This window comes from Anabrus simplex, chromosome 2 (assembly GCF_040414725.1).
Source record: "Anabrus simplex isolate iqAnaSimp1 chromosome 2, ASM4041472v1, whole genome shotgun sequence".
NCBI classification, from domain to species: Eukaryota; Metazoa; Arthropoda; class Insecta; order Orthoptera; family Tettigoniidae; genus Anabrus; species Anabrus simplex.
Genome location: NC_090266.1, coordinates 947,425,537 through 947,450,877, shown reverse-complemented (window position 1 = coordinate 947,450,877; position 25,341 = coordinate 947,425,537). Strand labels below are relative to the sequence as shown.

At 38.0% G+C, this 25,341-nt stretch overlaps 1 protein-coding gene across 4 annotated transcripts in view; it reads left to right on the top strand.

Moving 5' to 3' along the window:
* The window catches only part of LOC136864571 (ankyrin repeat domain-containing protein 13D), a 340,236-nt gene that overhangs the window by 127,879 nt on the left and 187,016 nt on the right, over positions 1-25,341 (top strand). For all 4 annotated transcript variants that reach the window (XM_067141748.2, XM_067141747.2, XM_067141746.2 and 1 more), the window contains one exon: positions 2,626-2,806. In XM_067141748.2, the coding sequence (XP_066997849.1) occupies positions 2,626-2,806 (181 nt within the window). The remainder of the gene's footprint in view (positions 1-2,625; positions 2,807-25,341) is intronic.

The window sequence follows — 25,341 nt, the reverse complement described above, 5'->3', positions numbered from 1 at the left end:
TGCTTGTTTATCTGTAATGTTTGATGGAGAGCTTATTGCTGTTCGTCCCTGCAGCACACAGATTTTGATATGCACTGTAAGTGCCAAAATAGAGCAATATCCATGTACTCTATTCAGTCAAGTTATTTTCCTTATTCATAAAATTCAACTCCTCCAGACCAAGTCTGATGCCTTGCTACAGTATATTATCGTAAGGTTCGGCACAAAGAATTATCATTCCACCAGGAATTGTTTGAGACTTTTCACATTGTTACAAATTATTCGTTTCTTTTCTAAGAAGCAATAGGACACACAATGAGATACGTTGTGTTAGCACAGCCTTTAGCTTGCTGGCCATATATCAGCTTCTCTGTACCATAAAGCTAGCAGTTGTCATAAAGCTTGCTAAATTTTGTAGGTCTTTAATTTTTTTTCATCTGCTGAGTTGCAAGTGTGAACTGTTAAGTGAAACATGGAAATCATAGTTGTCAAAAGTTAGAGAATAACAGATTGTGGTATGCAATTTAGATACTGCCCCTATACAGGCTATACAGTGTTATTCACCAAAGTGTTACACGGAACTAACTTCTACCAGGCGAGTTGGCCATGCGCTTAGGGGCGCGCAGCTGTGAGCTTGCATCCGGGAGATAGTGGGTTCGAACTCCGCTGTCAGCAGCCCTGAAGATGGTTTCCCATGGTTTCCCATTTTCGCACGAGACAAATAGAAAATATGTACTTTAATTAAGGCCACAACCGCTTCCTTCCCACTCCCAGCCCTTTCCTATCCCATCATTGCCATAAGACCTATCTGTGTCATTGAGATGAAGAAAATTCTAAAAAATAAAAAGGAGCTAATTTATAATCCATTGAAGATATCGATATTCTGTTTTCGTATTTTTAAATGGTATTAAGGTGCTCGATAAACATTGTGCTACATTTACCCACTGGATTATTAATAATGGAGATATCAATGGCAAGTATTTTTCTTTTTAACTGTATTAATTTCTTCCTCTAGAAGAAAAGTTTGAACTATTATGAATTCAGGCATGTAATTAATTCATATATCAAACAGTTACTTTTTGAAATATGTAATACTTCAACTTGCGGTTCCAGTTGCTGAGAGGCTTGCAGTTCTAGTTGCTGAGAGTGGGTGCTGGTTCTGTTGTACTGGACAACATTCACTGGTACAAGCTGTTTCCTTGTGATCCTACCACACAATTCGTACTGTATATATAAGCATATCTTGTAAATACAGTACAATGTGATGTATCCCGTCGGTTTGCAACATGTTTATCACAGTGGAATGGAGAACTAGAAAGGGAGATTTGTATGAATACATGAAAGTGCCCAAATTTTCAATACCATGCTCTGCTACCTAATATTTATTTGTCCAGTGTATTAACCTTTCATATTCATGAACTATCTTAATAAAAAAAGCTTTTGGTAAACTTTGCTCTTTCTTCATTTCTCAGTTCACGTGTGCCAGTACTGTATTCTCAAAACATAGACAATGAAGCTATATTGTCCTGGTATTTAGTTCACCTGTCATAAGAAACCGTACCAGTTGTGTGGCTGGGATCACAACCAGAAATTGCTTGCATGTAAATATGTCCTTGTACCAGCAAACGGTGTCAGATACAGTAAGGTCACCACCTGTTCTCAGCCACTCAAATCACCAATTTTGTAGTGTTATTGATATTCAAAAAAAATTGAAACATGAAATAGTTACATGTCTGAATCCATAATAATTTGAATTTTCCTGCTGGTGGCAGAAATTATTGTAGTTCTGTTTAGAAAAATAAAGTTGGTGTCGATATCTCACTTGCTAATAATCCCATAGAAAAACATAGCACAATGCCTCACAAGCACTTTAATACCATTTCAGACAGAATATTGATATCTTCAATGGATTAGAAGTAATTTCAGTGTAACATCTTAAGATAATAACCCTGTATAATGGAGCCATGCATGAATAGCTCAAAGTATATTTCATTTCCCATCACAATTCAAAGTCCTGTAGAAGAATCTGGGTTTTGCTTTTGTGAACTGTTTACTGTGTGTGATCAAGGTAACCTAAATTTTTTTAGCTGTAAAGAGTTAGAGAAATAGAGCTCATGCCAAAGGATGAAGGTCTGGTTTAGGTATCATGATTTCAAGTAGAGAGGCTTGTAAGTAGGCCACATTATAGCTGCAAATTATGATTTATCAGGGTACTTAGTTTGTTGAAATATTTATTATAAACACTGAAAGACATGTCAGTCTTACACAAAAATTTTATGCATGTAGTTGTTTTCTATGCCATTAAATCTTACATAACATGTGATTGAATTATAAGGGCATAATATTCTTAATTGTAATTTGTTTGGTTGCTGCTTTAGATTGTAATATTCGCAATAATCTTAATAAATTATTTGTTTTCTAAATACAAAGGGAGAAGGTTCTAATAACAGAAATAGCTGAAAAATGAGGAAATTGTATAATGACAGTTTTCTGTTCTATATCCAGAAAGTAAAGTTAATGGGCTACATATAACAACACTCACATTTCAAAGCATTTAACTTTCTGTTGTTGACTTATAAATTTGTTTGTACATTTTTAATGTAATGCCATCAAAAATTAATGCTAGCAGTATTTTTCACAATGTAGGGGACAAAACCATAATGATGGAAGTAGACCATGAAGCCCGACAAGTGTATATTGAAGACATAATATTGATTAGTCCAGATGATCTACAGTTTTTACATCCATCTGAGGAAGCTGTTACTGCCCGTCTTACTACTCCCATTGTGTCAACATATGTTGATACTGACAAAATAAGCTTTGAAAGGTGAGTGATGCATGCAGGAATGGTTTTCTTTTTCCTTGAAATATTCTCTAAATGAGTATAGAATATTTCTTGCAAGGCTAGTTTTAAACCGTAATGCACTAAGTGTAAAATCATTTTATTATTTACATTTCATGGCCTTCATTGGACCATTCTAGCCAACTTTATACAAAGAAATTTTCAATTTTCTGTCAGTCCAGTACTTCTTAATTCTCTCGGATCTTATCTTTCTTTCTTCATCGGAAATCACCCTTCTTATTGTCTGTTTGTTCATTCTGGTATGTTTATCTGTGAGTTTCCTTATTTTGTCCGTTTTGTTTCTTAGGTCGTCCACTGTAATTTGTAGTTCATCCATATCTTCCTTGATTTCTGTAACCACTTAATGTTGCACTTACTATTCCATAATTTTTCTGTTATTCTCCTGATGATCTTGTTCTCTGGTGTCCTGATTAGATGTCCAAACGATGAAATGTGTTTCTTCCTGATTGTACTCATTACTGGTTCTATTTACTTGTAGACTGTTTCATTAGAAGCTTCTCTCCAGTGTCCATCTCTTTGCTATAATTTGTTGATGCACGTTCTAATGATTCTTCTCTCTATCTTGAGTATTTTGTCTATTTGTGCAGTGTTAGTTGTTTTGAAGATGGTTTCTCTTGTGTATGTTATTTCTAGCTGAGTGACTGTTTTGTAGTGTTTTCATTTTGTTGCTGTTGACGGGCCCTTTTTGTTGTAGGTTTTCTTGGTGACATATTGTGCTCTGGTCAATTTATTTATTCTGGTATGCCATGTTGGCTTTTTGTTGAGGTTATATGTTATGATTTCTGCCAGATATTTACATTTATCTACAATTTTGATTTCTTGGTTTCCCATGGCAATTTTGCTTATGAGTGGTGGGTCAGTTAACATGATTACTGTCTTTTCAAAAGATATTCCAAGACCAATTTTCTTTGCTATTTCCTGTAGTGATTTAACTTGTCTGGTTTCCTGAATATTGTGGAACAAGATAGCAAGGTCATCAGCAAATCCTAGGCAATTTAAAATTAGGTTGTTTTGGGGTCTTCCAATTTGGATGTTCTTTGGGTTAATCTTGTACCATTCGCTCATTATATATTCCAATGCACAAATCAATTTACATTTCATACCTGCTATCCAGTCACATGGAAATTTCATTCATTAGATTGAAACAACAGTCTTAACTTCCTGAATTCCTTTTTATTTTTTAATCTTCCTTTGTACATCTTCTTCACTCACTAATATGTTTGTCATATCAGTGGTGAAAACATTTATGGAAGTACAAGGAGCAAAAATGATTTATTAAAATATATTGGGAAATCAATTAAGTTCTCTACTAATATCATCTCTTCAGTGGCAGACATAATGTTACTGCCCAGTGAGAGAACAGTTGTGCAGCAGTCGATGCTGGATTATAGACTTGATTCCACTGTGTGGGGAATGGAGACTTCATTGGAGCCAAGTCATGTTGGTGAATGTTGAGTACTCCTCAAGCTATCTCATTGCAGTTTAGGACTGAGAACATATTGCATTATCTTACTGAGATAGCCTGTTGCCTTCTGGGGCCAATTATATGAATGTTAGGATTCTTAGAACAATAATACAGAGGAGCTTCAAAAAATAACATAACAAGAGCTTGCACGGAAAGCTTTATTTTACAGGCAGATACAAGGATATACAGTATTATGATGCTGATACGTATTGCTATTCAGCATAATCACCCTTCTGGTCCAAGTACTTATTCCATATGTATATCAAGATACCAATTCCAGCATGGAAGAAATCTGCATCCAGTCCCTGAAGCCACAACATGACAGCATGCTAAATGGCTGTATCATTGTTGAATCGCTTACCACCCAGTTGTTTCTTCAACAGTCTGAAGAGATGAAAATCACTTGCATGCCATTCCAGGGCAGGGCTTCGGGGAGGATGGTTCAGTACTTCCACTAGAAATGCTGTAACAATACATGTGCACAGAGATAGGTTATTTATAAGGTTCAACCTTTTCAATACAAATTACGTGTTGTGTAGATGTTAAAACACATAATTTGTATTGAAAAGGTTGAACCTTATAAATAACCTATCTCTGTGATCTCAGTTCAATACGGAAACAATAATGAAGCTTATGTCTTTGAACAATTCACGTGCGCAGTTGCCTATGTGTGGTCTGGCGTTGTGCAGCAACACGTCATTTTCCAAGTCATTTTCCACAAACTGCTACCTGCTAACACTCCAGTGTTTTCAAATAGTGGGCAGCATTCACTGTTGCTTCTCTGGCGAGGAACAATCTGGGCCATCTTCCCTACAACCCCAACCTTGTGACCCAGCGATTTCAATCTTTTTTAGATCATTGAAGAAGCACTTCAAGTGATTCAACGACGGTACATTGTTCAGCATGCTGTTATGATGTGGCTTCTGAGACTGAACGCTGATTTCGTCCATGTTGGCATCGATGTCTTGGTGTACCATTCGAACAAGTGCTTGGACAAAACTGGTGACTGTGTTGAATAGTAATTCATATCATGCCCTACTACTGTGTATGCTTATATCTGCCCGTAAAATATAGTGTCTCCGTGCATACTCTTGTTAACTTACTATATGAAGCTAGGAAAAAGTCATCTTTAAAGACAAGATTTTCTTGCCGTACCAAATGTCCAATACATTCACAATGAAGTTCAAAATTACAACAAATATGTACAACTAAAACTACTTCTTTTCCTGTTGGCATAATGAACAATTATTACCATTTCCAAAGTGACTTCAATCACATTTATACATTGGTCAGAAAGAATGTTTTTGTAAGCAGAAAATGATCTTTCCATGTCACAAGAAGTGATATGCACAAACTTAACTGACAAAATTGGAGACAGTGTCAGGTGAACACATGAATTTGAGATATGGGTTTGAATCTACCACTTTGTGTAGCTTGATTTTCAAGGCCAAATCCACATTCAAATGGAGAGATTCCAGGAACATTCGAAAGTCCTCCTGGGAACTAGGAAGGGTTTTCATTCCCCTCCCCGAAGGGAGGGCAGGCCAACTAGAAGGTAATGCCTTCTCTCTGGCCAGACAAAAGTCCTCCACAACTGCCAATGAATAGACAAGTGGGTAGACCCTTGGCTTGTAACTTTGTTGTGGCTGCCAGCAATTTGCTGAAGGTGATTTTGATGTAAATTAGATATTGCTGCAGATTCCTACTCCTGAATAACTCTCGTGCATCTCTTACACCGACTGCATCATCGGCAGGTAAACTGTCAAAATATAGTGATTAAAGTTGAATCATATTTAACTGACTATAATGCAGTAAAAGGGAATTTGGTTCCATACTGACTTCACAGCGTCAATATTCTCTCGGTAGAAAATTGCAACATTAAGCCAGGTACCCCATCTGGTAAGAACAGCCTATGGTGGCAAAGCCAAATGTGGTAGGCTTGCTTTAAACACAGCAACATGAACAGGAGTTTTCAGGAAGACCTTCAATATCAAATTTACGTTTCAGTATCTAAATATTATTTTACTGTACTTGTATTCATGCTACCAAGGAATGAGGGCATGCTTCAGTCACAATGTAAGCCTGTTTGCGGAGGAGATCGAAATGTTCACGTCGCTGTACTCCGTGTAGTGTTTCTGTAACATAATGCAATGCATGGGCTAGACATTCAACATGTTTTAAATTGGGTAGAATATCTTAATTGCTTTTCCAGCCTTCACTATGTATGGAGCCGCATCACTCGGAAGCTGTACGACTCTATTTCTTCTTTAAATTTGGCCACAAGATACTTGAAATAAAAATAAAGTTAAAAAAGAAAATAAATTTCAAAATGAAAAATTTTGCATTCCGTTTTTGAAAATTGTCATGCAGTCCATTATCAAAGAAGTTAGTCTACAAGCTATTTGCATAACACAAAACTTAACTGCACACAAGGTAGGGCCTTCTAGGTTCGTCCTCGCTTAAGTGCCGACAATCACATTTGCAACATATCAACCCTCAAAGTCAGTTGTTGCAGTTGTTCTGTATGCTTGAGTCTCCCAGATCCTCACAAATTTTATTCATTACTTGATAAGCAAAGTGTTAATTTATTTAACAAGTCTAAGCTAGATTTCTGGAATTTTTACTTTAGTCACACACAAAAACACACACAAAAAAGGTTTCTTGTTTTCAAATTAGATTTCCAGGTAAATAATTTTAAAATGGTAAATTACAAAAAAAAAATGGTATCGAAAGATAACTTTTCTGCAAATTTGAGGGGTATGAGACATCATTCTTTGTATATTTGTCCTGGAACTCATGTAGTGCTGAATTGCTCATTTTTCCCATTGGTTTATTAGTTCCTACCGATGCATCACATAAATCCATTAACCCGGGAGAGGGCACGTGGCCAGCACTTACATGAGAGGATGTGCGTGGGCAATAAGACCGCACCTTTGAGCAATCACAGTTCATTGTTGTATATTTCTCACTTTATACGTTTACTTGTTTATTTATGTTGTTTGGGAGGGGGTTATTTCTTTTGTGCTTCGTACAGATGATTTCTGTTTTATTTGAGCAACATTGTCCCTTTGGCGTACTGAGTTCCTGACATTTATTTTACTGCTTATTCCTGTATTTTTGTTGTTTTGTTCAGTTAGCAGATTGTATCTTTGACTTTATAATGGATCAGAAAGAACAGGGAAAGAGTAAACAAACTTCTTGAGAGCATTGAAAAGGAGACATGGAACAAGGCACTAGTAGAAGAACAGGGCGCATTTTGCCGTAGGCTTTTTGCAGATGTTATCAGAGAAAATTCCATGGATGTTTTTGAAGAGGGAAGAGAGGAAGATGTTTAGTTTTTGAGGCCAGTAATCATAATACAGAAACTGACACATCAGCTGAATCTGAGGATGACAGTGAAGTGCTGCGAGTAGTCAACCCTGTTGTAGTTCCTGCTAGTGGTTCATTTTGTGACTCCTTTTCAACGCACTCAAGAAGTTTATTTATTCTTTCCTGTTCCTTATCCATTATGAAGTCAATGATACAATCTACTAACTGAACAAAACAACATAAATACAGGGATAAGCAGTAAAACAACTGTCAAAAGCTCTGTACGCCACAGGGCGTGCACGTTCGAAAGCACCGCTAATGTACACTTTCAATCACCGCATTAATACAATCATAACTGTGGGATCAAAAATGCTGTATGTGCTACCCAATACCTCCTAGTAGGATATGATTGAGGTGGGAGAGCCATACAACAATTACGTAACAACTGGTGAATAAACAAATACTGCTGCGGTCAAAAAGACCGTGGCCCGCCTCCTCCCCCATTAAAAAAGAGTCCCTTCTGTGGGTGGGGGATGCAGACAAAGAATATACCCACGGTATTCCCTGCTTGTCTTAAGAGGAGACTAAAAGGGGCAATCAAGGGATGATGACATTAGAACCGTAAGACTACTTGTGATTAGTACAGTTACTTGCAGAACACCCTGGGTCAGTGTTACTTGTGACTAATACCACCTTGCAAGGAAAACTACGGGTCTACGTTACATAGGAGCAGTACCATTGTGCGAGGAGCACTACGGGTCTGAGCGTTGCTTGTGGTAAGTTTCATTGTGTGCATTCCATCGGTAGGTTCCACTTTGTTCAGAATGTGCCTGCGTTACTTATGCATAGTACCACTTTATGAGAAAGACCATGGGTCTACATTGCCTGTAATTAGTACTACTATGTGAGAAAAACCACAGGTTTGGCTGTCGTTCGTGATTAGTACCACTGTGTAAGGAAAACCATGGGTCTGCATTACCTGAGAGGAGTACCATTATGTGAGGAACACGATGGGTTTGTTTTGCCTGTGGGTGTTACCATAATGTGTGATACACCGTGGGTCTACATTGCCTATAATTAGTACCACTATGTGAGCAATATATTGAGTATACATGGCCTGTGATTAGTTCCACAATGTGGGAACACTACTGGAATACCGGTGCCCGTGATTAGTCCCACTTTGTTAGGAACACCATGGGCCTGCATTTCGTAGTAAACTTATGTGCGAAACACCGTGGGTTTGTGTTACCTGGGAGTGGTGCCATTGTGTGTGACATACCATGGGTCTAGATTACCTGTGATTAGTACCACCGTGCGAGAAACAACACGAGTCTACATTACCTGTTATTAGTACCATTATAGGAGGAACACCATGGTTCTGCTTTACCAGCGATTACTATTATGAGGGGCCGGTGAACTGGAATTTCGACCCTTTGCACAGGCATTATCTCTGAAAATAAAAAAAATTATGAATTGGATCCACTGACTGTTTTGGATTCATGGTCATTTTTTCATCATTCATTTTAGATTCTAGTCAGTGGATATATTTGGAAGTTTTAGTTATCATGTCATTTTGTTGCATCTCATACCATTAGGGGCTGATGACCTAGCTGTTAGGCCCCTTTAAACAACAAACAACATCATCATCATCATCATCATCATCATCATAATAAAAAATATGTTTGGTGCTCGAGTAGTGATGAATATTTGGACCTCTTGTGAAGTGCATAGTTCTTTTTTTTTGCACTGTTGCCATATGCAAAATCGAAGTGACATACCGGTCAATTTGAAACTTTTTTTGAACATTTGATCTACAAATAATACATACAATACATGGCGTTTTGTTTCCGTATTCCAGAAATAAAATTAAAAGTAAAATTTTTCTGTTGAACGGTTGCCAACTTCTTCTTCTTCTTCTTCTTCTTCTTCTTCTTCTTCTTCTTCTTCTTCTTCTTCTCCTTCTTCTTCTTCTTCTTCTTCTTCTTCTTCTCCTTCTTCTTATTCTTATTCTTATTCTTATTCTTCTTCTTATTCTTATTCTTCTTCTTCTCCTTCTTCTTCTCCTCCTTCTTCTTCTCCTTCTTCTTCTCCTCCTCCTTCTTCTTCTTCTCCTCCTTCTTCTTCTTCTTATTATTATTATTATTATTCCCACACAGTGGCGGGCCTCCTTGTTAGCACATCAGTCTCCATTCAGACCAAATCAACGCATCTTCTGGGGTGATGCTCACATTTTCCATGTCATCCTTGATGTAATCCATCCACTGTTTTGTTTGTCAACGAAATTGCCAAAGGCCCTCAGGCTCCAGATGCATGGCTGTACTCACTACAGAACACTTTACTGTGAACGACATGTTCATACATTCTAAGTCTGCCTTTCCATATTTCCTCTGCAATTGGCACTAATCCCAGGCACCATCGGACATCATCGTTCCTTGTGTGGTCAAATTATATATTAGTCCAGGGCTCCATTGGCGATTCTCGTTTCCATAGCATACAGAACCTGCTTGTGCTTTTCCAGCACTCTGATCCATAGAGGGTGGCCCACTACTATTCCAACGCCTCTGACTTAAGGTGTAGATACATCTAGTGATCATACAGAACTCCAGTCACCTGGCTTCATTTCATTCAGGTGGCATTAACTCAAGTGCCTGCATCTAGAAGGTTATCACTATTGCTGGAATTGCTTCACTTTCACATGGTCTTCTCCACTGATACTTACTCATCATATGGCTGCAATCATAATACATGTCTTCCCCGTCCATCCTAATAAATTATTTTCCTTTAGTCCACCACATAAAGAAGATTGCGTCTTGAGGATTTACCTGGAGCCATAGCAACACTTGAGGCACTAAACAGTTACACCTATGCACTTCCATAACAAAATTTCTGCTGTATTCTTTCACTTGCTCTATAGTTCCCAGCTTAAGAATTATGAGCAAAAGGAGGAGGAGGATAATGTATTCTATTGAGGACAATTGGAGGGTACAGGCTTGGTAAGTAATTTCACTTCACTGAAGAAAATGTATGTTGGCATTACTGAGTGTCATGCTGGGTGTCATGACTGAAGAAAATGTATGTTGGCATTACTGAGTGTCATGCTGGGTGTCATGAAACAGAATTTCTGCTGTTATGAATCTGAAAATGAACCATCTGCCACAAAATTATCCTCTCAGATTCACTAAACCCATCATAAATCTGTCTTGAGATACTAGCACTAGAAGGCAGCAACAGTATCCTGAGTTGAACACACTGGACAAATAGTGAGCCAGCTGGAGGCTTGGAAAGCCCCGTAAATCTCCTTCGTTCAGAGCATTAAACACAGCTGCAATTTTTTCCTTCTCACTTGCTGTAGAGGAATGTCAAATGTTGTAAAATGTACACTGCTGTCTCGAAACGGCATAGTTGGTCCCAAGAAAACGAAAGATTGAGAGTGACGAAAGTCGTGAAATGCGATAGAATGCGGTTACTGGCTGAACATAACAGTAGAACATGCACTTAAATTTAAAACTATATTACTTGCTCCATTCACATGAAATACTTAACCTCTCAGCATGGTGGATTTAAATACCCGGTCATCCTGTGCTGCGGGAAGAGTTCTGAGTGCGGTGTTTAAATTTTCTCAGACTCATGCAAGGCTTTTTCAGAGCAACTTCACTTTGGTACTATGTAACGGATTTCGATAATACATGTATTCCACTCATTTAGAAAATATGATCCTGTCTTACCTTAATACATGGGTTGATTTTTTTATAGTGGCAACTATGCTGTAACAATGCCGTGAAATGTAGCCAGACAATATAATGTATACCTGAGCTAGCTTAGATACCCACCCTCCCTCAGCGTAAATGAACTCGGTGACAACAACAAGAATGCAGTTTTTAAGCGCACGCTTGTGGAGTACAGCTGTAATGATTTCGAAGAAAGGTCAGAGAAGGTGGTTGAAAGTTGAATGCTCTTTGTGATGGTTGCTGCCCAATGAAATGTAGAATTCATTGTAACATCTTTATCATCCTACTTTAGGATGGAATCCTAGTTGGTATGCCGAGCTATAAGTTCCCCTTTCTTTAGTTTTGTGTTGTTCACATCTTGCAGGATGTCCTTTTTGTTGAGGCGCAAAGTTCCTAAACAGTCAGTTTTCAGTGATTTTAACTTACAAGCCAAAGCAGGTGAATTATAAAATATTTTCATCCACCACGTATCCTTTGTTGAAAAGTGGCTTCACAAGCAACAAAACTATAGCATACTTGTTTCAAATAGAAGTTCATTGCCTGTGTGTGTGTTATAAATGCCTCACATAATACGTACAATTTTATACCAGATATTGCTGATTTTATAGGTATATATTGCCTAGAAGACAACCTGCCCCACCATAGGATTAGAGACTCATCAACTGTGATGTTCTGTTCTGATAAGTACAATGTCTGGAACTAATTTTTCAGGTAGGACATAACCGGACAAATTTTAAAAAGTTTGAAAGATCCCTGATATGTATCAACTGCCTCGTTGTTAAAATGAATAAAATTACTAATTGATTCAAATCTATCCATTGAAATAAGTCCCGAAAATTGGCTTAGATAAAATAGAGTTTTTAGAAAAATAACTTCGTAGCATAGGCTTTTGTATTATATCCAAAAGCATAAAAAGAACAATTACAACGTATATCTTGTCCTTCACGACTGGTTTCCAATCCCACGTTCTGGAACGAAGCGGTAAGAATAAGCTCCTAGATCAGATACTTTGCTCAGCATATATATTTGTTTCACGAACTATTAGTTCCACTAACTCATCCGTAAAGAACATTGTTAAAGATTTCACACCATCACATTCCCGAACTGCTTCATTCTGACGTCCTGGTTTCTCTATAAACTGTTCTATATGACCCACATAATTAGACATGTTCTACCATTGAAATGTATTAGCCGTGACATGCACATTGCAATTCTGTGCACTACCACTCGTATCTGATTCCGAATCAAGGACTTCACATACAGTGATGTCATAAACATCACTTGAATCACCATCTGGATCTAACAAACTTTCATCAGAATCATTCAACTGTTCTCCTAAAACATCTATTTCTACGCTCGATAACACGCACGTACTTGTGGAAATCATCTTCACTCACAACCGATGGAATGAAAGACAGCAGTTGATAGGGAAAAAGGAGTCTCATGAGAGCACTGAATAGACAAAATTTATGATTACCGGTATGTAGACAGTTTGGTTCTTCCCTGAGAGGAAAGAAGGGTATAATGCAAGAAGTGCACATAGTAGTCACCAGATAGCAGCCAAAAAAAAGTGCTTATCCCTGGTGACAGAGATAAACATTCCTTGAAATATCACTTAAATTTCAGTGACAAAACACTAGCAAAAATTGGGATCAAGGTATATCATTCAAAAGCTCAAGTCTTCCACCCCAGGGAGATATAACACAAACAGCTTTGATTATAACTGTCAGTAGATGCGTGTACCATGTGAGCAGTGCTCGTTACTCAATACACGCAACGTTTACAACATGACGAGCATCGCTCCATACTGGCATACCTGCATTATCCATGGATTTGCTTAAGAACTGGCCGAAACATGCAAATGTGCACTAAACATCTACGTATATTTAGACTCGGAAAGTCATGAAATGAATACCTATTGAGTTTGAGCAATGTGGCAAACTTTTACAAAAACATGTGTTTGCATAAAAATCTTGTCCTTGTGATTATTGCCTGTGATTGCATGCATGATAACCTATTGGTTGGATGTTACTCATTGTGGCATATGGCATGAGATGCACTATCAAATGATAAAACATGCACAGTAAAGTAAAAAAAAGAAAGGAGTCTTTTAAAATTCATTTCTCCATTATGTTTATTTGATTTTATTTTCAAACTTCATGCAACAACAAATTTCTCTGTTTTCTTTATTCAAGTTTGTGCTTGTAAACAGAACATGCACTGCAAAAACTCAGTCCTGCTGTATGTTACATTTTCTGTTGGAAATACAGTATATACAACTGCTAATCCCACAATTTTTCGTAATTCAAGCTCGTGCGTCTACATGACAGCACATTCTTGAACTCAGAAAATCACCTTCCTGCATCACAAGAAGTGTCAGGGGCATATTAAATGAAGGAAATTGGGTCAGTGTGACGTTGAATTGTAGATCTTCAGGATTTTCACCCCAAAATACAGTTTTTAAATCAATTTGACAAACTTAAAATCAGGATTTGAACTTAAGCTTATCTTCAGCTGCTTCCCCATATGATGATTGTAAAGATATTTCAGCATCTTCAAAAACTGCTAACGATTGAACCGTTAGTAGACCTGTAGCTTCCAACTTCGTTATTGTAGCAGCTATTTGCCAAAATCTTATTTACTGAGAGAGCCTTGCGGTTTGGGTCACGCAGCTGCAAGCTTGCTTTCAGGAGATGGTGGGTTTAAATCCCACCATTGGCAGCCATGAAGATAGTTTTTCATGGTTTCTCATTTTGGCACCAGGTAAATGCTGGAGCTGTACCCTAAGGCCATGGCCACTACCATTCCAGTCCTATCAGGTTTCCCATCCTTCCATTGCCAAAATCCTTCGATGTGCCAATGCAACGATAAACCGCTAGCAAAAAGAAAAAAATCTGATTCATGTAAATTAAGTCCTGCTGCTCGCTCTTTTTGTTGAATACCACTTGCACATCTTTAATGCAACCTGCATCATTGACTGGAAAACTGATTAAGACTTAAAACCAGAAAAAGTAAATGAAATGAAGTGATATTACAACTAATCAATATCAATGAAGGACATATTGCAGATGATAAATTGAATTAATTTTCATAAATTTACTGTCCAGCCTAGCAAATTTTATAATTCATTCGCAACTTAACTGAATCAGAATTATTGCAGAAAAAAATGGCAACATATAGCCACATACTGCATCTGGTTAGAACAAGCTGTGCTGGCAAAGGCTATCTCTCTATATGCAGCAACTGAAGCGGTGCTTTCAAGAATACTTTTACCGGATGAGTTGGCCGTGCGGTTAGGGTCGCGCAGCTGTGAGCTCGCATCCGGGAGGTAGTGGGTTCGAACCCCACTGTCGGCAGTCCTGAAGATGGTTTTCTGTGGTTTCCCGTTTTCACACCAAGCATATGCTGGGGCTGTACCTTAAGGCCACGGCCGCTTCCTTCCCATGCCTAGGCCTTTCCTGTCCCATCGTCGCCATAAGACCTATCTGTGTCGGTGCGACGTAAAGGTAATAGAAAAAAAATCCCTTTAATACGAATGGATCAGAAATCTTTACACACACATATTTTATGCATTTATTTACCTTGTTTCAGGGAGAATATCAGTTGTATCCACAGGGTCACACTTAAGACACACTCTGATATTCTTTAAATCACTATAACAATGATTTGTAGTTGAACAGTAATCTGCTTATTCAATACATTATGGTTAATGTGAATTTAAAAACTTAAATTTCACATTTGTCACATCTATACATGTTTCTATCCTAACTGGATCATCTTCAGTACATTGCAAAAATAGGTATATACCATATTTTCTCACTTAATTAACACACTTTTTAAACGAAAAATACAGGCGAAAACTTTGGATGCGTAAATTATTCAAGGAATTCAGGAATTTAAAAATGATTTACAGTTAATTTACATATTATAAACTTTATCCTGAAAAATGTTCCATTGCGCGTCTGATAGTAGCTTAGTGGTCTCGAGGTGGGTTTCATATAGGCGATTGTTTAAGAATGATTTATCCTTATGTAAAAATTTAAGTTCATTTTGAAGCCATAACTTATTTGTCTTTTGCTGTACTTTTTTCTGGTGTGGTAGAGTATGTCGTTTATTGTTCTTTAGAAAATTGGAGGTCACATTATTTGTAATGTACTTTCTAATGAAATTTATGTCTTTGCTCAATTTTCCTATTTTGACTCTTAAGCTCGTATATTGGTGAGCTTAGGTCTTTGCCTGGTAGGCTATGTTAATGTCAAAAATTTCACTTTTAGGTTCTGTATTGAAACAAGATTTACATTCAAAATAGTTAGGTACAGGGAGCCGCCTATTCAATGCAAGAAATAGTGATATTTATAAAGTCAATTAGAAATAGATGATTTCATGTCCATCCTGAAGCTTTTAATTAATAGTAATTATTTCACATTTGACAAATTAATCTACAAACAAGACCGACTAGCCGTGGGCTCACCAGCACCTGGCATCCTAGCCGAAATCTCTTCGGTTTCACAAACTATACACTGCGTACGTCAGTTGTTGCGGTGGATGTGGCACTTGCAGGCTGTTTAGTGCGCCACGTTTAAGTATGAATTTCCTTCATTCTTAAGCAATGGTACAAATAAAATCTGTCCCTCCAGATGCCGTACATGTTTGTATAACTTCATAACCTAGAGTTTTAACTACTTAACTATATTTTTAAAGCGTTTTCAAGTCCATGAAAAATAAATATCATAAAATTAGGACGTACATTTAGTCACCATGGATTTGAGTTCCAGTTTGATGAACTCCACTGAAGAAAGATGATTCCAGATGACATACTTCAAGCTTATACTATATGTATGAATGTTAGTTTGGAAATTCACAAACAACACACTTCACTAACTTAATTACCGGTCTATTAGTAGCTAGTTCAGAATTATTTTGATGTACACTCCTGCCAATAATTATAATATAAATATTGCTATTTACCACCTACTATCCTGTTTAGAAGACCCATGATTGATCACTGCAGTTCAGATTAAGGTAACAGTAATTTCATCGCAATGTCTTGTTCTCCTGTGGCTGTGGGCTTTGCGATGGATAATGACGTCTTTTTATGAGGTTTCTTGATAGGCTTAAATCTTCTCTGAGCTTCAAATTTAGATTTTTTTGTGAAACTGGAGGTAATGAAGATGCAGATTTCTGTGAGCTTGCATCCGGGAGATAGTAGGTTCGAATCCCACTATCGGCAGCCCTGAAAATGGTTTTCCGTGGTTTCCCATTTTCACACCAGGCAAATGCTGGGGCTGTACCTTAATTAAGGCCACGGCCGCTTCCTTCCAACTCCTAGGCCTTTCCTAACCCAATCGTCGCCATAAGACCTATCTGTGTCGGTACGACGTAAAGCCCCTAGCAAAAAAAAAAAAGATGCAGATTTACGGGCCGGAATGGTTGGCAATAAATTTTGCAGTCTTTTGTAAATAATGTCTAAGTCTTTGTCAGATTCAGCCTCATTTAGGATGTGCATGAATTTATCCAGCAACATTCCCCGCTTCTTCGCTTTACTCTCACAGGACGTTACCTACCAGGGCATTGTATTTCATGGATTATTGCAAGTTGTTGGTCTGTAGTGGATGCCTCGTGGATTATTAAATTATTGTCTGTAGATTCAGCTGCACTGGAAGACTCTCTACGTGCTATTCTGCATATCAAATGAATGTGTTTACACATGTTGAATTTGATTGCTGAATCTGGACAGCTGCAAGTGAATGTGTGGAGGCATATCTCGCACTCTGTTCAAAACAATTTGCATTTGCACAGGCTTTCACTAATTCGCCTTATTTCGTACAGTTTGTTGGAATGTTTTGACTGCACTATCCACACATTGTCATATTATTGCATCTTCAGGGTCGAGCTGAAATGACAATTTTGAGGCCTTATGGCTGAATGCTTTGGGGTCACTTACTTTTATTCAGATGAATAAGTCTGTCGTAGAGTTTGTCCTTTAGGTACCTCATTAGAGCATGGATGGCAATATGTAATCGTTTGGGCTTGTTTTCCTTTAGATATATATGTTTGATCACTCCATGCATTCTCTCCAAGTGCATGTTCATATTGAGACCCGAGTGTTGACAATAACAATACGCCCAGCTTGGAGCAGATGTCCGATAATTATTTTCAAAATATATACTAAATTCTACAGTGTCTGGATCTCCTTTCAGAAGGTGTAGAGCCGCCTCAAACATCTTTCGAAACACCTCTTCATGTCTCTCCTGCCTTAGCGTTCTAAGGATTTTATAGATGTCGGCTTTTTTTCACATCCTTTAAATCTGGCAAAGATTTTTCTTCCAAGCTCGATCTACATGCCATGAGCAGAACAGTTCACGTTGAGGTGGTTTCATAACTTTCAACCAGGCATTATGAAATACTTCTGCCATGTCAGACTTAAGTACATGTGGTTAAAGTGGAGCAAGGAGAGTATCCAGAACGACTGCTAGGAAGATCTCCTTAATCGGAAGATTTCCTCTGTTGGAAAACATAAGCGAACAAGAAAAGTCTTGAGATAACTCGTCTAACACAAGAAGAGTTGTCAGTTCAAATCCATAAGAATTAAGCCCATATGTGCTGTCCATGCAAATACAATTACTGTATTTCCATAATCGCCTAACATTTCAATCTGCGCCTCATTAATTATAATTAAGACAAAGTCTTCTTCACGCAGCTGTGGATGGGCTTCCAAACTAACTCCCTGAGGTTTGTAGAACCAGTCTACAGAATCTGCTTCTTGCATTTCCTTCACACAAGAGTCCACACTCGTGCTGTCGTTCGGATGTTTAACTGCCTCGGCTTTTAAGTTATAATCTCTCATTATGTTGTGAAAATATTTCTTTGAGATTAAATTGCGGTTTTCTAATTCGCTGCTTTTAATTGAAGACCTAAAAAAGTCTAACATGCAGTCAAAGGGAATCTGCAGTGATATTTTCCTTGCAATTTTGTCCCTTTCTGATTTTGAAAGTCTGATGACCTCTGTGCGTTTTGCAGAATTAAACCTTAACTTTGCCAGAAGGATGACATGTGACATCCATGCTGGCTGGGCAGTATCCATCAATTTTTTCACTTCCCAGTATTTTCTGGTGGCACTCGTTTTGTCCTCTGGATTTATAAACACCATTACGATGACAGTGGAAATGACAATTTTGATCAGTTATCTGTAGCTCTAACACAATGACCCCTGCTGCATACAAACTTGCATAGATGATCTTTTTCAACCTTAGATTTCCAGTTATAAAAATCATTCTCACTAGAAAATACCACAGTTCCATTAACTACGTGTATATCACATTGCGATGAGTAATGTTGAAGCATCTCGCTTTGTGACGCACAGTCATATTTACATAAATGGGCAAAGAATTCTTCACTCAACTCTTGCAGAGACCTTTTTATGTAAGCTGAATGTATTCCGCTTAAGAGAGTCACGTCTTACAGTGGAGAAATCGCGTAAGTTGCACTTAAAACTCCAATTTTGGTTGCCACGATGTTTGGTACGGGTGTGCCTCTCTAAATTTTTATTACATTAAATAACTCATTGCAGAAATTACAATTATACTTATCCATAATTACGAGAAAAATTACGTCTATCCACCCCTTCAGTTATAATATCTTCAGTCAAACACATCAAAACAGAACAGGCACAAAACCATTACCCTTCTCCCCCGCTGAACTTCCCAAGGGCGCCTTTTGCTAACCAAGTCTATCCTAGTTCGTGAAACCGCAGAGAGCCGAAAGAATTCGAGTGGCTCCACGTGCTGCGTAGTTCGTGGAACCGAAGAGAGCCGAAACATTCCGAGTGGCTCCACATGCTGTGCTGCCGAGACACACGCACCATAACACTCGATGTCCCTTTCTTATCGATTGTTCGACTTTGTGGCATATGAAAACCTGATTGGCGTCTGACCTGCAGATCCTATTTGGGGGATCAAATATTGCCTCACTTTATGCTTCTCAATCATAAAGCTATGAAAATCAATTACTTTTTGGTTGAAATCATTTGTCATTTTTTGGCATAATGTTCTTCGTCAAAGAGAAAGTCCATTTCTCTTCATAAAATTAATCCAGCCGCAGCTAACCTTAATATCTGAGACACTGATTCCATGTGCAGCGGCTATTTCTCGTTCTTTAAAATACATCATTTTGTGAGAACAGCTTATCCAGTGTTGCGTAACAAAATCATATATTTAAGCAGATCCTTCTCTACTTGCAGAAACTTGCCGCTTTTTGGTCTGCAAAATGCTTTGCGAGACTTGTTGGTCGCTTGAAGTGCACTTCTCTGTTACCGCGGTAGCACATGTTGCATTTGGACACTGATTACTTGCGGCCCGCTGTCCTATTCCCGCATGTTTCAGCGTAACTAATCCCCGCGAGTTTATATGTTGCAGTATTACTCGAATACTTGCTCACTGTGAACTAACAAACAATTTTGAGATCACAGAATGTCCCGTACCGTACCTGAAACACTCGTAAAATATGTTTGTACCAGACTGGAACAGAGCGTCACTAGTCACTTCTGGGCTGATTCTCTCACTGAACTAGTGCAGTCAGATTTCCTGCCGGCTAATAACAGCACTTTGCCCTGTATTTGGAGTGCCTGCTTTTGCAATAGGAAGGTTGCTACTTCAGTAGTTGACATCTTAATTTGAAACGCACCCGGAGCTGCATGATGGATGTTCGAAGAAATGGGTGCGTAAAATACATGAACATTTCTTTTGCTCCACTTTGGACCCCAAAATACTGGGATGCATAAATTATGCAAGGGTGTTAATTATGCGAGAAAATATGGTACATATTCTAGTTAAAAACATTTAAAATTGAAGCAAGAATGATGTTACGAATGTTATAATGTTCTTATTAAGAAAAAGTTCATGCTCTTATAAGGTAGTGTTAAATCTTCAGTGTGCAATGTTATCCACTTGTTGAAATATCCTCTTGTTATCTGCTAATTGGACTGGGCAGTATCTGATTAATAATTGATATTTCGTGATTTGGTTTGCTGCCAATAAGGATTACCATAATTGCATGTCTTGCTGGTATGATTGCCTATAATTGGATAGTTAAATAAATTGAATGCCAAAGAAACACAAAAAGCGTAGTCTCATGTGTTCGTGAGTAATAAAGTTTTGACTAACCTTCTATGCCCAGTTGAAGGATGTGCTTACATGCATAGTTTTGTGCATACTAACCCGGTTTATTACATGCTGTAGGCTCAGGGTCTTCAGGATGAATAGCAGCAGGGGAGGGGACTGAACTTGATGTGATTGGTAAAGGAACTGTAGGCGGAGCAGGTGAAGTTATCATTGGTTAAGGGCAGGACTTTTCATTATAAGATGCAATCCGCAAAGAAGTGGAATGGAAGTTTCAATAAAGAATCCAATTTTTCAGTAATTTCATTTAAATTGTATTCACGGTTAATATATTGATCAATGTGAATATGAATGTTCTCTAAGATATTGAGTAAGAGGCCTTTTTGTGCCAAACTAATAACCATTAAATCTTGTTCGATTGACATGTAATCATGGTTGGTTTCCTTCATATGCAGACTTATTGCTGAGAAACTGTTATGTCTATTAGCATTTAAGTGTTCTTGATATCTTATTGCAAAGTTTCTCCCAGTTTGACCAACATAGGATGCTTTGCAGGATTGACAAATGATTTTATATACCCCTGTCCTGAGATATTTGTTATTGTTATTTATTATTATTAATGACATAATAATAATAATAATAATAATAATAATAATAATAATAGTAATCGTATGGCCTCAGCTACCGGGTGCAGACATTTAAATTTGACGTCATCTGGCTGTCTGCTCGTCAATTTCGACATTCCGTTTTACTCTAGGCCCCCACTGGATGGCAGACCGAGTAAACCGAAACTCTCTTGGGCGTCTATGGCTGAGATTGAATTAATTTTGTCGGGTAAACACCAAATGTGTCACCAGAGATCTTTTACATGCCGACATCGTACGACATGGAGTGTCGAATGGACTTTTTTCCGCCCTTCAAAAATCCGACTACCTCTGCCGGGTTTGAACCCGCTATCTTGGGATCCGAAGGCCGACACTCTACCGCTGATCCACAGAGGCAGCTATTAATGACATGTGACTTGAATAGTATGCCAATATAACCTCCAGTATGGTCAATACTCTTCCCATAGGATAAATTCTTGTGTGCTTGTGTAATTTACACAACCTCATTTTGAAGCGTATTTATATTTATGTGATGCGTTTTTTGTCGAGTGTATCGTCCATCCCCTTCATGTTTCCCACTCGCTCTAGCAGCGTGTGTGCCTTACCACTGGGAATTCGGGATGCCAATCGTCCTACAAGCGAAAGAGGGGAGCGTGCGCTAGTGACTCCGTTAATCAGGACGAAAGAACGAGTTTGTTATTTTGTGGTTCACATGCTGTTAACATCGTTTCTGTGCATAGTTTTTTTGGAGTTGTAGGCTATGTGCTTTTTCTTGTGGTTCTGTGCCCTCTCCCCCCATCGGAGTCATATTTTAATAATATATGAGATACATTGATCTGTTTGTATTTGCTAGTTTTGCCTATTTCAGTGCATTTGTGTTCCTTCTTAGTTTGTGATTTTAATGACTTGAATGTGTTTCAGAGAGTTGTGTCGGTGACAGTTTGTGGTATTTTCTCTTCACATTATGGCCACAAAACGTAACAAACGTTATCTCCGAGTGTTCAGACATACCTATAAAATTGAATTTCCATTCATTTTACAGTCCAGTAAAGGAAACTATTATGCATTTTGTTCCGTGTGCCGGTGTCTCAAATGGATGGAAGACTGATACTGTAATACTGTTGTTGTTGTTGTTATTATTATTATTATTATTATTATTATTATTATTATTATTGTACCGGGCGGTACACCTCCACGCCGCGAATTCCAATATTGCGCCAGTTGAAACCTCTCTACAGGAGAAACCCTGAACTTTAACAAACTGTATTAACTCAACGGTTTCTCGGAAGATGTCACTACTGTAAATTTGGTAATCTTGAAGTGTTCTGAACTGTGTCTATTTTGATTTGTGTTTGTTTGCTCCGTATCAAGAAGTTTGAACATTCTCTAACAGATGTCGCTACCCAAACTATGGTAACACACTCTGGTGCAATGGAATGAACTTTCTTGAAGAAATATTGTATTCCTAAGTTTTATTTTTACTTAATTTTGTTCTGTGGTTTGTGGGTTGGCAATATAATCCTTTCCTTCCGCCAGTTTTGAAATTAGCCAATCATAAATTTCTGTAATTAATTTTCCACCAATAAGGTGTTTCTTCATCATCTTGTGTATTAGTTTTGCTGGTAGCCAATAAAAGTTTGTGGGCGGGTTGTTATCATTCATGAAAGGTCTCGAATGTTCCACGAGGGTATATAAACTGCTGATTTTCTTGTCTCGGTGCCACTTCAGTAACATCTTTCTCAGTGTGTGAATATATAGCAGGGGGCGGGAAGCACCTCTTTTTTCAAGCAGCAGTTCATCTACAAGGTAATGGCCTGTTAACATCTTCATTTTGTGCTAGCTCAGCAGTTTAACTCTCGGGGAGGGTTTGAAACCTTTAGTATGTAACCTACCTTTTTAAAATGTAAATTCTTTTCTGTCTATCTATAAATTACAAATCTGTAAAGTGGGGATAGAGAGTGCTTCACCCTCTCGAACTCCCCTTCATTTTTGAAAAAGGAGGTGACTACGTTTTCATAACCGTTCTTCTCTTCTTTAATATTGTAAGTTTTCTCATGCATGTCACCTTCCTAGATTGGGATTAGCCCCTGTATTATCGGCCTTGCGCCACATAGGTTTTTTGACACCAACGTTGTGTTGGAGTGCAAGTCATCGCCTCCATTCTATTTTGCACTATGGGCCAGTAACTTAACTTGATGTTTGTTTTCCTCATGTAAAGGCCCTGTAGGTTGGGTATCTAATACCCCTGTTTCTTGGTGTGCCTTGAGGGCAGTCTGAAGTGAAGGTTTGTTGTAGCCTTCGATAGGCTTGCAAAATTGAGAGCGGGTTTGCTCTTTTTCTTATCATTGTAATTAGGAGCAAGTGCTCCTCGTACTTACGGGGTTTTCTGCCCTTTAGCAATTGTTGTGGTGAGCTGAGAGCTCAGAAATTAATCTTGGCGCTCGAAGCCCAAATCATGTAACAATTGTAATGTCTTAACTTGTTTTCCTGCTACTTGGTACCTGTTACTCTGTTGTTGTTATCTGTTGATTTTGAAAAGAAAAGGGGGGGGGGGTCTATCACATGAGAGAGAAACAGAAAACTGATGATGATTTAGTAATTGGCTACTGAACATCTCGTCTTGTAGAAAATCTGGCACATGAGGAGAACAACAACTTTTATTTGCATACCAGGAACTATTTTATTGCAGTCTGTGATTATATTATCCATAATTTTTTTGTTTATGCTCAAGTAGTATAGACAAATTCTTTGCTGACTTCTTCCTTCACCGGGTGAGTTGGCCGTGTGGTTAGGGGCGCGCGGCTGTGAACTTGCATCCGGGAAATAGTGGGTTTGAATCCCACTGTCGGCAGCCATGAAAATGGTTTTCCATGGTTTCCCATTTTCACACTAGGCAAATGTTGGGGCTGTACCTTAATTAAGGCCACGGCTGCTTCCTTCCAACTCCTAGGCCTTTCCTATCCCATTGTCCCACTAGCAAAAAAAAAATAATTCTTCCGTCAACGCCATCAAGTATTTTGTATCTTTCTGTTATACTGCCAGTGAAAGATAGTGAACATGACCATGAAGCTATGGATGCATTACAGTGCCAGTTTTGTTCTCCCCAATTATAGGATTTACCATCATCTGTTGTGAAAGAAGAAAGAATAGATTGTAGTTGGTCTGCTATAGGGTATATACAAGATGGAGATGAGTTTTTCAAGTATGATAGATTAGCAAAAGTAATGCGTTATCAATATTGACAATCCCACACAGCAATGTCGAATGTGAAAGATTGTTTAGCCAGGTGAATTTCATACCATGAATCTCATGTTAAATCCGTATTGACAGTTGAACTTCTTACAAAATTGTACAAAACTATTTTAATCCTCCTTGTCAATACCATATATTTTACGTCCAATTAAGACAAAACTTCACACACAAATAGATGTGTTTCGACCTGGCATTGAGTCATCCTCAGTAAGACATAGATAATGAATGAAAAACATAGGAAACACACAAAATGAAATGTTAATTAAAAAGTTTTTTAAAAGCATGACGAAAGTTAAAAAACTGTGAAATGTTGATCGTTAAAACATTCTTGAGCTGGAGGTCTTTCTGTTTCAATGTTTTTGTTCTCTGGCGTGGTTCACTGTATACTGTTGTCTTGGTTGTTGTGTTCCGACATGTGTCGATATACATATGCATTATTGAAGTTGAACTGTCTGACTTTTAGTCTGTAAAATGGATAATACAAATCGAACTAAGGTTAGAAAATGGTGACTAACAAGAACAACATTTGGATTAAGTTATGAAGAACGAGAATTAACTTACGTTACGTGGCCCACTTGTATCACCCGTGTTCTCTGACTACGGAGTCCAGCTCTCGACTGACTTGCTCCCGCAGTCGAGACGCAAGTCGTGTTGCTACAAGGAAATGGGGTGGGGTTTGCAGAAGAATGGGAGTGTGCAGAATAATGGGGGCATTGACTGAAACCAAGTGTAATAATTGTGAGTTCTTATGTTCCTGGTTTTTTGCTACAAATGATCAGAATAAGAGTTTCCCATATTACGTTCTTTTTTTAAAATTTATCTCATTTAAGTCGAGTGCTGGGTTCTTATATTGATCCATACTGATGTCAAAATTCTCTAAAATGTTGAGTAGTGAACCTTTTGTTCATGTTGGAGAATTTGTAGATCTTGATCTATTGTAGTATAATTGTGATTATAGTCTTCGTGATGGTTACTCATGACAGAGAAATGATTATATTTTAAAGCATTGCGATGTTCTGTATAT